The following is a 15,000-nucleotide window of genomic DNA, read 5'->3' on the forward strand; positions in this document are numbered from 1 at the left end:
GGTCAGGTTGGTTTTTTTTCTGTCGCGGTGATGACAGATTTAGCGACTTGTACAACAGAAAAAAATTACTAAGAGACTCAAGACAATGTTTGACAGATGAAACACACCCACTACATGACGACGGCAATACCCACAGTTCGTATCCTGTGTTCTTTCCATTCAGTTGCGTTCTTTAGATGGAAGAATCGTAAATTTGTTGAAATAACGTTGTAAAATAGAATTAACAAATAGTAACTCTCTACACACACAAGGCACACAACTTCAAGTCAATGCTGCTTACGCTACCAATTCAGCTAGCACACAGGTAAATAAAAGGTACATTGGAACAAACCCAGACACTTCCTCAAAAAAGGAAGCGCCGGGCTTGTCCTTATACCGATCATTTGACATGTGCACACAGCAGCAATGACAGAAGAAATGTACAAATACAAATTAGCTTTTATTCAAGACTGGCATAGCCTCTTTAATCCTGAACAAGCCACGCAGAACACATGGACAATACAGAACAAACACATGGTTGCCTCGGTGGTTTTTCCAACTTGAAATTGATAAACGATGTGGCCAGGAGATTAAATGATTAACAAATAGTAACTCGTCATTTGATCTCTTGGCCTCATCGTTTATTAATTTCAAGTTGTAATATATACTTTACCTTTCTTCTCCTGCCTAGAGACGTAAAGGGGAGGAAATGTAGAGTATGTTTTACAATGTTATTAATCAATTTACAAATTGTTCCACCTTATAAGCGGAAAAGTACAGGGGAAGAAATGCCGTTAGTGCCCATGATGACATTGGAAGCAGACGATCAGCCAGAAAGTGGCAGATTTAGAGCTCGACACGCTTGAACATCTCGTAACATAAATTCATTCCTTCATTCCCATAGCCATTCGCGCCTTCTCTCAAAACATGCGATAATCTCATTCACTGTGACAATGCACTCCCTAACCCACGCCCCGACCTTCGCAAGCAGACGAGTGTCTGGGTATTTGCGTGCATGTGGGACTGCGTGGCTGAGCACGGTTCTCACCATGGGAGGGCGTCACCTCAGAATCATGGTGTGAGTGCGCGTGCTGGCTGTCTGGGCATCAGTTCGTGTCTAGCTCGTCTGGGCGTCGGTCGCTTACATTACAGCTCGCGTCACTTGGTTGATGCGAGTTTTTGTTGGAGTAACTAATTTCGGTCTTGAACCTCTTAAATTAATGGAATTCCTGATGTCTGATACAGTGTTAAGTCAACTGCAGTTCATTTCTGTACATGGATGACAGGCAGACAGAGAGATAGACAGACAAACACACAGACAGACAGACAGACAAACAGACTCACTGAAAGCAGTGACGGCCTCAGCATAGTCCTTGGAACACTCCTGCTCCACAGCCTTCACCGCTGACGTTCCTGACACCTGCAGTGAGCAGCCACCACAACCACAGTCACTACTGTTATTGGCTGGAGGTGTGGAATGGTGTGGTGTGGTGTGGTGTGGTGTGGTGTGCTGTGCTGTGCTGTGTTGTGTTGTGTTGTGTTGCAGTGTGCTGTGCTGTGCTGTGCTGTACTGTGTTCTGCTCTATCGTATTGTGTTGTGCTATGCTGTGCAATGCTGTGTTGTATTGTGTTGAACTGAATTCAGTGGCATTGGATTAAATCGGTTTATATTGTATTGCATTGCATTGTAATGTATTGTATTGTTCTTTTCTGAAAGGAAGATCCAGGCCTTCGAGAACAAATGCCTGAGGAAGCTCCTTCAAATTCCCTGGATCGAGCTCAGGACCAATGAACATGTACGGAGCAGAATTGAAAACCTTGCTGGACCCCAGGAACCTCTCCTTTCAACTGTGAAGAGACGCAAGCTGATATGGTTTGGACACAACACTCGACACACCAGCTTGTCCAAAAAAATCATGCAAGGCACCATCGAGGGCGGGAGAAGAAGAGGAAGACAGCGGAAGAAGTGGCATGAGAACATCAAACAATGGACCGGACTCCACACACGTGAGCTGCTGCGGCGGCTGCCGACAGAGACAGATGGAGAAGGGAGGTTGCGTCTGCGGTCCTCAGGCTTCCCCCAACGACTACTTTGTAGTTATGGGCCTGAGGTGAGGTGAGGTGAGGTGAGGTTCTTTTTTGATGTTTTCACAACCAATCTCTGTGTGGAGTTCTGGTTGCTCTCCCCGTGTCATCCGTTTGTCTGTCTGTCTATTTGTTTGTTTGTTTTCACGTGTATTTGTATTACCATCAAAGAAGATTTCTTCTACAGAATTCTAACAGGGACAACAATTTTGTTGCTGATGTGGGTTAATTTCGTACGCAATGTGAATGCTGCACACACGACCTCGGTTGAAGGGACACAACCGCTATAGCTGAAGAAATTTTGTAGTAATTGAATTCCGGCAGAGTGGTTGACCATGAACAATACATATTTTCTTTGGGTTTTTTTTTTTCTTATATATAAACATCTATCCACAGGTGTTTATCATTATCATCATTTAAAGACCAGCAGTTGTTTACTTTATATGTGAAAAAACCCAAATATTTTACAAGTACAAGCTTTAGTAACTTTGTTTCTAGACACATCTGTACCGTTACGATTCACTGTGAATGTACTTGAATAAATCAATGTGATGTTTGAGCATGCGTGTGTGTGTGTGTGTTTTGTTTGTTTTTGTTTTGTTTTGCTTTTTCTAATAAATGTTATTTTATTAATTTTTCATAATATGCGTGTTTGAATTATGTGAACATGAGGACGAACCCCCCCCTTCCCTCCCCCTAAAAAACCCCAAACAAACAAACAAACAAAACAACAACAACAAAACAACAACAACAACACACAAAAAAACACACACACACGAAAAACAACAACCAGCCAACCAACCAACCAGCAAACAAACAACAATAAAAAAAAAAAAAAATAATAAAAATTAAAAAAAAAAAACACGCCAAAACAACAACACCCTATCTGAACATTTATAAAAGTAAATAGAAAAGCGTCAAGAGAGAGAGAGAGAGAAGCACTGACCTGTTGATACTTCTTGAGCACGGCCCTCATGTGTCCGTTGTTCCGTGTCTCCAACAGCTTGATGAACTCTCCGTTAGGGGAGGACCACCGCCCGTCCCCTTGCTGTCAACACACACACACACACACACACACACACACACACACAAAGTACACACTCTATACTCATAATGCATTTCGCGGAAGTGATTTTCACGGTGGTGATTTTCTGAGTGAAGACAACAGAATTGCTTTCAGTAACCAAGAGAGGCGGACACAACAAAGACAACACAATTCTCTTAGGACATAACTTTACCAGTGTTAAAAGCAAGACAGGTGGACACATCTTTTACTGTATCAAAACTACCGATACAGAGACCACACCTTCAGTACAAGAAACCGGGCCGGCAATGAAGAAAGTTAGGTATTTTTTTAACACACACACACGCGCGCGCTCGCGTGTACGCACGTACATAGAGATAAACATTAGAGTGGAGCGATGGCCTAGAGGTAACGCGTCCGCCTAGGAAGCGAGAGAATCTGAGCGCGCTGTTTCGAATCACGGCTCAGTCGCCGATATTTTCTCCCCCTCCACTAGACCTTGAGTGGTGGTCTGGACGCTAGTCATTCGGATGAGACGATAAACCGAGGTCCCGTGTGCAACATGCACTTAGCGCACGTAAAAGAACCCACGGCAACAAAAGGACAAAAGCGTTGTCCCTGGCAAAATTCTATAGATAAATCCACTTCGATAGGAAAAACAAATAAAACTGCACGCAGGTAAAAATACAAAAAAATGGGTGGCGCTGTAGTATAGCGACGCGCTCTCCGTGGGGAAAGCAGCCCGAATTTCACACAGAGAAATCTGTTGTGATAAAAAAAAAAGAAAAGAAAGAAGAAGAAACATAGTACATAGAATGGGGATAGGTGACTCGAAATCACCAATTTAGTGATAGGCGAATTGGAAATAGGAAGAAGGTGGTAGAATGGTAAAGACACTCATCCTCCGATACAGAGTCCCGGAGGGTCTGGGTTCCTATCCCCCTCTCGCCCTTTCTCCCATGTTGGACTGGAACATGAAACTGAGCGTCTGGTCATTCGGATGAGACGATAAACCGAGGTCCCACGTGCACCACGCACTTGGCGCACTGAAAAAGGAAACCCATGGCAACAAAAGTTTTGTCCTCTGGCAAAAAAACATCTGTCGAAGAAATCCAAACTGAGAGGCACAGAAATAGAGATGCATGCACTCAAGGCCTGACTTAGGGCGTCGGGCCACGGCGAGCATCTGGCGAGCACATGTGGTGTGGCGTACATGGATTTGTCCGAACGCAGTGACGCCCCCTTGAGAAACTGAGACTGAAACTGAAACAGGCTGAAAAGGGATTGGGAGAATCTTGAGACACCCCTCACCCCAGACCCCACCCCTCCTCTCCTGCCCCCCTTGCTCCTGACCACTGAACACTGACCTCATGGATGGCCGTGGCGTCCTGCTGGACCCCCTCTTTCTTCCCCTCCCTCCTCTCCTTCACCAAGGTCAGCAGGAACAGCCGGACAGGGTCCTCAGTCCTCTCCTCCACCTCAGACTCCAGGGAGATGCCGTGTTCTGTTGGGGGCAAATCAGATAAGACTCAACTTAGAGAAATAAAGATTCAAATGGCCTAGCAGGCCTTTTATTTTGCATCAGTTCGACATGGTACCAAAAAAAAGATAAATTTGGTCAGGTGCATTATCACAACATTGACAGGTAAACGACATAGAAGCAAAATTGAAAACAACAACAACAACAACAACTCTCTCTCTCTCTCTCTCTCTCTCTCTCTCTCTCTCTCTCTCTCTCTCTCTCTGCTGGGGGAAGGAAAACAGAGAGTGTGGGGTGGGTGGTTGTTGAATGTCCAGTCACACAAACTGGTGATCGCAGACATTAATTTTGTTCAACTATAACAACAACAAGAAGAAGAACCACCACCACCACCCACCACCACCACCACCACCACAACAACAACAAGAACCACCACCACCACCACCACCACCACAACAACAAGAACCACCACCACCACCACCAGAACAACAACAAGAACCACCACCACCACCACCACCACAACAACAAGAACCACCACCACCACCACCACCCACCACCACCACCACCACCACAACAACAACAACAAGAACCACCACCACCACCACCACAACAACAACAATAACAAGAACCACCACCACCACCACCAGAACAACAAGAAGAACCACCACCACCACCTCCACAACAACAACAAGAAGAACCACCACCACCACCACCACAACAACAACAAGAAGAACCACCACCACCACCACCACAACAACAACAAGAACCACCACCACCGCCACCACCCACCACCACAACAACAACAACAAGAACCACCACCACCACCACCACCACAACAACAACAACAAGAACCACCACCACCACCACCACCACCACAACAACAACAACAAGAACCACCACCACCGCCACCACCCACCACCACCACCACCACAACAACAACAAGAACCACCACCACCACCACCACCACCACCGTCACCACCACCACCACCACAACAACAACAACTACTACAAAGAAGAAGAAGAACACCACCAACAACAACAACAGTAACAGCAACAACAACAAAAAGACCAAGAACTACAACAAGAAGATAATAATAATCATCATTCTGAAAATGATGACACGCTGAGTACTGTGAGAGCGAACACGAGAGCCATGTCACCTTTCTTATAGTTCTCCTTGAGGTCGGCCAGCTGTTTGTCGTTCTTGCCGGCGATGATGTTGACCGCAGTGCTGATGTCTCCGCTCTGGAAAAGAGCAAATATCATGTGCCACATTCATCTTCCGTCCAAACAAACAAAATAAGCAAATAATCATACGCGTGCATGCCCGCTCACACGCACACGCACGTACTCACACACACACACACACACACACACACACACACACACACACACACACACACACACACACACACACACACACACACACACACACACACCAATTGGCTTTTTGTTGTGATTCTACTGGTTGACTAGTTAATTTATTTTATTTCGTTTATATTCTTCTTCCTATTTTATTTTATTTTGTTTAATCAATTAATTAATGCACGCACGCATACATTCGCCAAAAATCACGTTTAGGTGAAATGAATAAATGAATCCATCAAAAACACTTCATCAGCCCCCATGAAAATGAACTTTGTGAAGCCACAATGAAGACGTCCTTTTACCGCCAACGTTTCATTTCAGCACCAACCAGGTACAGCACCCACTGTCACTGAAATGCGGTCTGTTATCCACGAGCCAACTGCTCTTAATTTTAGGTTGGTAGGACTGACCATATATTCTACACCTCACACGGGAATCCCCAGCTATTCTGAGATGTCATCTTGTCTCTGTTTATAGCACAAGGTAATGCTGCACTCTAAACTGACTAGCGGTAAAAAGGGGAACATGGAGCTAACTCAAAGGTTTGCCATCTTGTCTCTGTTTATATCACGAGGTAATGCTGTACTCTTAACTGGGAACCTGATTACATGGAGCTAACTCAAAGGTTTGCCATCTTGTCTCTGTTTAAAGCACAAGATAATGCTGTACTCTAAACTGACTAGCGGTAAAAAGGGAACAGGATTATATGGAGCAAAAACTCAAATGTTTGCTATGACTCGTGAACAATCAACGGGAATTCGCAAAAGCCCCAAGCACTTGCAGCCAGTGACGGACCTTCAGGGCAGACCTCAGGGCATCTTCCGGGCCGTCATCCTGGGCACTGCCGTCCTTGTCCTTGTCCTTGTCCTTGTCGCCATCCTCGTCACTGGACTCCGGCAGCAGGGCGTCGATCAGCATGTGCCAGTCCTTGGACAGGCCGTTCTTCAGCTCTGTGGCCAGGTCCTGGGACCGTCAGGTAAAGATGGTGATGGTGTTCATGTTTTGTTGTTGTTGTTGATGATGATGATGATGATGATGATGATGATGATGATGATGGGGAAGACGATTATATGAAGAAGAAATGGGAGAAGGTGCCGATGGTGATTTTGTTAGTTGATGATGATGATGATGATGATAACAATAAGATGATGATAATGATGATGATAATGATGATGATGATGATGATGATGATGATGAAGAAGAAGAAGAAGAAGAAGCAGCTTATGTTGATGCTGCTGCTGCTGCTGATGATGATGATGTTGATGATAATGACGATGATAATGATGACCATAACCATCATCATCATCATAATCATCAACAACACATCATCATCATGGTCACCATGGTCATCACTCACCAGTTCATACAGCTCGTAGAACTTTTTCTTGGTCATCTCTCGCTGTTTCGGGGATCGCCGGACCAGGGTCCGGATCAGGATGTCCGTGGGGGGTGCTGTGGCCCATCATCATCATCGTCATCGTCATCATTATCGCCGTCGTCGTCATCATCATCCGTCGTCATCATCATCATCATCGTCGTCGTCTTCGTCATCGTCGTCGTCATTGTGATCAGCATACTAATACTAATAATAACAATACTACTGCTACTACTAATAATAATACATTCTTATATATGTTGCGCTAGTTCCTAACAATCAGAAGGCACATCACAGGAAGACATAATTATAACAATGAGCACAGATTCTCCAGCTTCCCAGGACGAGGCCAACACTCCACAAAGACATTTTACCCGGTCAGAATCAATACTGGCTGAGTGGGATGGGGTGTGACTCTGGACTGACCACCAATGACTCTGGGGCAAAAGCCAAAACCAAACAGAAAGACCAGCACGGCTGCAACGTGAGTCTGCCCTCACCGATTAAACCATTCATACTTCCCCCCATCCCCCCCCCCCACTATAATTCATTGATGATGAAAGGTTGATGAGGAAGATGATGTGCTATGAAGGACACTTCAGGACCAGGTGCGTGACAATGCTGTGCTCTGCGCTTCTGTATCTTTAAAAAGAAAAGAAAAAAGTCCTTTGAGGACAAATTGTTCAATATATTATCATATACTGTTGGAAAGAAAAAAGCAGAATCGGCCCTGCATGTTGCTTGACCACAGATTCAATTAAAAAAAAACACCAGCAACACACACACACACACACACACACACACACACACACACACACACACACACACACACACACACATTTCAGTTCAGTTCTTACACATATGTAAATATTTCACCTCACATAAAAGAGAGAATTATGAGCACGTGACTGTTTTAGTTCCAACACAGTGCAGATAATTATGAACATGTGACTGTTTTAGTCCCAACACAGAGCAGATAATTATGAACACTTGATCTTTCAATCTAAACACAGAGCAGATAATTATAAACACTTGATCTTTCAATCTAAATACAGAGCAGATAATTATGAACACTTGACCTCTCAATCTAAACACAGCAGATAATTATGAACACTTGATCTTTCAATCTAAACACAGAGCAGATAATTATAAACACTTGATCTTTCAATCTAAATACAGAGCAGATAATTATAAACACTTGACTGTTTTAGTTCATGATAGAGAAGATAATTATGAACACTTGACCTTTCAATCTAAATACAGAGCAGATAATTATAAACACTTGACTGTTTTAGTTCATGATAGAGAAGATAATTATGAACACTTGACCTTTCTAATTCCAAGACAAAACATATTTTGGATACTTTATTTGACGGGCGCAATAGCTGAGTGGTTAAAGGGTTGGACTTTCGATCTGAGGGTCCCGGGTTCGAATCTCGGTAACGGCGCTTGGTGGGTAAAGGGTGGTGATTTTTACGATCTCCCAGGTCAACATATGTGCAAACCTGCTAGTGCCTGAACCCCCCTCGAATGTATACCCAAGCAGAAGATCAAATACGCACGTTAAAGATCCTCTACTCCATGCCAGCGTTCGGTGTGTTATAGAAACAAGAACATACCCAGCATGTACACCCCTGAAAACGGAGTATGGCTGCCTACATGGCGGGGTAAAAACGGTCATACACGTAAAAGCCCACTCGTGTACAAACGAGTGAACGTGGGAGTTGCAGCCCACGAATGCAGAAGAAGAAGAAGACGAAAGACACTTCATTTCTTTGGTTCTGAAGTGGGCAAAAACCAGTTATTGATAAACAGTTCAATGTTGATTTGCTGAAAAGAATAAAGAAAAAAAAAGCAACATATAATTTAATCTAATGAATATTTGATAGATAATCAAAAGATCAACTGCACAGAAATTATATCAACTATTTAACTTAACAGATATCAAATATTATACACCACAATACTGAATTCTGGGAACATCGGTTTAAAGTTTGTTTTTAAATCGTAAAATGCTTATAAGTGCACACACCCACACACAGAGAGTAGGGCAGGTGATGAGACCTGATAATTTTACCTGTTACCACCTGTTTTCACCTTCAAAGTATATGACGTAGACGTAGGTCACTAAAGCAACCAGAGAGAGAGAGAGAGAGACAGAGAGAGAGAGAGAGAGAGCAACCCAGCCAGCCAGACACAGTGAAAAGGAAGGCGAGAGACAGGACTTCCGCCACTTTTCCTCTGTCTGCTGGTTTAACTCGGTCACTCACTGTCCGGCCCAACACCTTGCTTTGCTCAGCTCAACACCAAAGCAACGCCTGCTAATTATTGATAAAAACGAACCACAACACGTGCCTTTTACGAGAACTACTGTGCTGCTAATTCTGACGATTCTCAGATAATTGGCATCGTCCCAAAACAGATGTCTGGCACTCAAGACCTGTATTGCCTGACCGCAATGAAAAAAAAAAGAAAGAAAGAAAAAAAAAAGATGACCGAGAAAGATGACTCCATTTTATGGATCGAGTGGTAAGCTGCACTCTTATTTATGTCTATCACATTATCAGATGTCAGTGGTGGCGCTACGTTCAGAGCATTATCAGATGTCAGTGGTGGTGCTATGTTCAGAGCATTATCAGATGTCAGTGGTGGTGCTACGTTCAGAGCATTATCAGATGTCAGTGGTGGTGCTATGTTCAGAGCATTATCAGATGTCAGTGGAGAGCATTATCGGATGTCAGTGGTGGTGCTGTGTTCAGAGCACTATCAGATGTCAGTGGTGGTGCTACGTTCAGAGCATTATCGGATGTCAGTGGTGGTGCTACGTTCAGAGCATTATCAGATGTCAGTTGTTATCATCACAGAGTCCAGCGGTGTTGCGTTATTTTACACTGACCACAGTGGCCTAAACTACCGGCCAGCAACAGACGATATCTGATCATTAATATTGGTGGTTCCTTTTAACATCGTCATCCTCTTAGTGCAGGCTTAGGTTCCATAGTCTTTTGAAATACATATTTGGTATTAAGATATACCTTTAAAAATCATTGAACAGCTTCCTTGGGGGTTAGGGGGAGAGAGTGAGAGAGAGAGAGAGAGAGAGAGAGAGAGAGAGAGAGAGAACACTGAACACTGAACACTTTAATGTCAATAGCTTTACAGCCCTAATGACATGGGGGTTCATAATACAAATAACAACATGCATCAATAGTAATAATATTGATGAAAACCAAAACCAAAACGAAATCAATCAATCTGTGCAACAAAGTGCAGTTCGACCATCCATTCAAAGTAATGGTATGTAGTGAGAAATAAAAACAAAAACATATATAAATGTATAACATAAATATTTTCCATATGAGAGTGACAACACAGATTTCACTTTTCACAATGAGCAACACCTGATACTATTTTATTATTGTTGAGGTTTTTTTCGTCGCATGTTATTCGCTTCTGCAATATATTTTGCAAGTGACTGTAGTGAAGTTTCCTGATTTAAATTAAGCACTCCAAAAATATCTTCATACTTTGCTGAATTTGTTTTAAATACAACACATTTTTCTCGAATATCGTCATAAGCTTTACAACTAAACAAAAAATGTAACTCATCCTCCCTTGAATGACCGCACATCGGACAAGGGGAGAGTAACGAGGGCTCAGTCTGAAACCACTTTTCATAAGCATTCAAACCAATCGTTCTCGTTCTAAATCTGGCGAGACTTGTTCGGTGCCACTTGTTTGTCACGACTGTGATATATTTTTCTGTTTGAAATATACTTTTAAAACTATAAAACCATCTATATTTCTCAGTGCTTTCCATTTTACAGTGCCAATTCTGTTTATATGAAGCAATTAGCCTATCTTTGAATTCTGAAACAAATCCTTCTACACATCCAACTCCCTGACACATCCACACAATCCCAAATCCATTTACAGTTAATGTCTTCTTTACAAAATATACCCAGTTTTCCTTCCCTCTCTCATGTTCATTTACTAACATTTCATACGCCTGCTTACATAATCTCGATGTGGGTAGCCTTATTAATTTTAACCAATATTTTATACATTTCACACATGATTTAATGTATAATGGGTATCTACCACTTTCTCCATATAATACAGTATTTGAAGCATGTAATGGAACATTTAAAAAACGTTTAATAGCTAATGTATGTACTTTTTCTAAATCTTTGTTATCAGAAAGTCCCCAAATTTCGGCACTGTATGTTATCATTGGTTCTATTTGAGTATCAAAAAGTTTCCAAAATATATATGAATCTATCGAGCCTAACTTACGTAAACACCTTAAGATTTCTATAACCCCCTTCTTCCCCTTTCTACAAATTTCTGCTACTGTCCTTGTCAAACTCAGCTTAGTTGTAAAAATCATACCAAGATACTTATAAGCATTAGTTACCTTCACTTCATCAGTTCCATAGTGCTATTTTTCATATCTAGATAAGTAACCACAGAGAGAGAGAGAGAGAGAGAGAGAAGTCAGGAGGCAAAACGTAATGAATACAAAGGCGTTGAATTTAAAGCAGAATGAAAACCAAGAAACGTCTCTCTCTCTCTCTCTCTCTCTCTCTCTCTCTCTCTCTCTCTCTCTCTCTCTCTCATAAAGATGTCTAAAGATATATATCATAACTACAGACTGTTTAAAACTGGTTTTCAGTGTGAGCAATATTTTGAATATGTGGATAAAAAGTCTTTTAGGGACTGTTTAGTAAAATTACGGCTTGGTTTGCTCCCAATAAATGGATCATTTTTTAGAAGAACATTCAAATGTAATTCAAATTACGCATGTAAACGTTGTAATGTAATCGAAGATGAAAACCATTTTATAAACAATTGTGTCCTTTACAATGACCTGCGGCAAAAACATCTGAACTCTGAAGGTCAATCGTATGTTCACTTGATGAAGAATGGTTCTGTTTACAGTATTCGTAAACTATGCGTTTATATATTTAATGCCCTGAAGATACGACAGGAATTCTGTGACAACAATGATGAAAGTTAGAATTAATTTACAATGCACGAGAAGCACTTTTGTTCTACAGGTTAAGTTAGTACGTATTTTACATTTTGTTGTGGTTGAGTGATCACCATACTGTGTACTTTTGACCTCTTTCTAGGGGCCGGAGGCCTGGAGATTAAAGTTTTGTTCTTGTTCTTGTTCTCTCTCTCTCTCTCTCTCTCTCTCTCTCTCTCTCTCTCTCTCTCTCTCTCTCTCTCTCTCAACGAAGGACTGCATAGTCAATGACAGTAAAACTTCAAAGCGTCTCTAAACGAAGGTCTGGTATCACAAAATTTTTTAAAAAATTCAATACAACATGATTATTTATGATTATCATTTTCATTTATTTTTTTTTTTTTTTTTTTTTAATAGTAAAAACAAAAACCTGATGAAAACCAAGGGAGCTGAATATTTTGCAATAAACAAGACAGTGACTGAGGCCTTAAGGGACACAATCACGAGCCGGCATATGAATTGACTTGGTGAGGAGGAGGTTGGGGTTATTTCCCTTCAGCTGTTTCTTCGCCTGCGTTTCTCGATGGTCTCAACAGCTTGAAGACGTGTGTGTGTGTGTGTGTGTGTGTGTGTGTGTGTGTGTGTGTGTGTGTGTGTGTGTGTGTGTGTGTGTGTGTGTGTGTTTGCATGTTTGATTTCTACTCACTCTTTTGTTTGTTTCATTCCTTTCGTATCTCGTTTCGTGTGTCCTTTTTTTTTTATATTGATAGGATGGTATGTCCTTTATGATATTGATATAATGGCGTGTTCTTTATAATATTGATATAATGGTATGTCCTTTATGATATTGATATAATGGTATGTTTTTTTTATGATATTGATATAATGGTATGTCCTTTCTGATATTGACATAATGGTATGTTCTTTATAACATTGATTGATATAATGGTATATTCTTTATGATATTGATATAATGGTATGTTCTTTATAACATTGATTGATATAATGGTATGTCCTTTGTGATATTGATTTAATGATATGTTCTTTGTGATATTGATTTAATAATGTGTTCTTCATAATACTGATATAATGGTATGTTCTTTATGTTATTGATATAATGGTATGTTTTTTTAAATTTTTATATTGATATAATGGTGTGTTCTTTATAATACTGATATAATGGTATGTTCTTTATAATACTGATTGATATAGTGGTATGTTCTTTACAATATTGATATAATGGTATGTTCTTTATAATATTGATATAATGGTATGTTCTTTATAATATTGATATAATGGTGTGTTCTTTATAATACTGATATAATGGTATGTTCTTTATAATATTGATTGATATAATGGTATGTCCTTTATGATATTGATATAATGGTATGTCCTTTATGATCTTGATATAATTGTATGTTCTTTATAATATTGATTGATATAATGGTATGTTCTTTATGATATTGATATAATGGTATGTTCTTTATGATAGATATAATGGTATGTTCTTTATGATATTGATATAATGGTATGTTCTTTATGATACTGATATAATGGTATGTTTTTATGATATTGATATAATGGTATGTTCTTTATGATATTGGTATAATGGTATGTTCTTTATGATAGATATAATGGTGTGTTCTTTATAATATTGATATAGATATAATGGTATGTTCTTTATGTTATTGATATAATGGTGTGTTCTTTATAATACTGATATAATGGTATGTTCTTTATAATATTGATTGATATAATGGTATGTTCTTTATGATACTGATATAATGGTATGTTTTTTATGATATTGATATAATGGTATGTTCTTTATGATATTGGTATAATGGTATGTTCTTTATGATAGATATAATGGTATGTTCTTTATAATATTGATATAATGGTATGTTCTTTATGATATTGATATAATGGTGTGCTCTTTATAATATTGATATAATGGTGTGTTCTTTATGATATTGATATAATGGTATGTTCTTAGTTTTGTTTGTTTTTTTGTTTATGTTTCTTATAATATTGGTATAACGGTATGTTCTTTATGATACTGGTATAATGGTATGTTATTTCTCTCAGTGTTTCACTTCCCTTGCTCTGCTTTTAATTCATGTTCTCTCTCTACCTCCGGCTTCCACTTGCTTCTCTCTTTTTATGTCAATCAGGTGACATGGCAGCGGCATTGCAGATTTGACCCTCCATAGAGCTGAGGGAGAAGAAGAAGAAGAAGAAGAAGAAGGAGGAGGAGGAAGAAGAAGGAGGAGGAGGTGGAGGAGGAAGAAGAAGAAGAAGAAGAAGAAGAAGAAGAAGAAGAAGAAGAAAAAAAAAAAGAAGAAGAAAAAGAAGAAGAAGAAGAAGGAGGAGGAGGAGGAGGAGGAAGGAGGAGGAGGAGGAAGAAGGAGGAGGAGGAGGAAGAAGAAGAAGAAGCAGGAGGAGGAAGAGGAAGAAGGAGAAGAAGAAGGAGGAGGAGGAGGAGGAGGAGGAGGAAGAAGAAGAAGAAGAAGAAGAAGAAGGAGGAGGAGGAGGAGGAGGAGGAGGAGGAGGAAAAAATAACACACACCGAAAAATCTGATTAAGAAAGAACCCAAGAAATGTGAACATCCAGATCTGAGAGAGAGAGAGAGAGAGAGAGAGAGAGAGAGCATCCAGATCTGAGAGAGAGAGAGAGAGAGAGAGAGAGAGAGAGAGAGAGAGAGCATCCAGATCTGAGA

At 40.6% G+C, this 15,000-nt stretch overlaps 1 protein-coding gene across 1 annotated transcript in view; it reads right to left on the reverse strand.

Annotated features, from left to right (window-relative positions):
* LOC143296253 (uncharacterized) overlaps window positions 1-15,000 on the reverse strand; it is a 140,919-nt gene that overhangs the window by 56,708 nt on the left and 69,211 nt on the right. The window contains exons 11-16 of the mRNA XM_076608090.1: window positions 7,294-7,388; window positions 6,732-6,899; window positions 5,729-5,813; window positions 4,456-4,592; window positions 3,011-3,112; window positions 1,324-1,399 (exon numbers count right to left, since the gene is read on the reverse strand). Of these exons, the coding sequence (XP_076464205.1) occupies window positions 1,324-1,399; window positions 3,011-3,112; window positions 4,456-4,592; window positions 5,729-5,813; window positions 6,732-6,899; window positions 7,294-7,388 (663 nt within the window). The remainder of the gene's footprint in view (window positions 1-1,323; window positions 1,400-3,010; window positions 3,113-4,455; window positions 4,593-5,728; window positions 5,814-6,731; window positions 6,900-7,293; window positions 7,389-15,000) is intronic.

The sequence above is a fragment of the Babylonia areolata genome, chromosome 21 (genome assembly GCF_041734735.1).
Source record: "Babylonia areolata isolate BAREFJ2019XMU chromosome 21, ASM4173473v1, whole genome shotgun sequence".
NCBI lineage: Eukaryota > Metazoa > Mollusca > Gastropoda > Neogastropoda > Buccinidae > Babylonia > Babylonia areolata.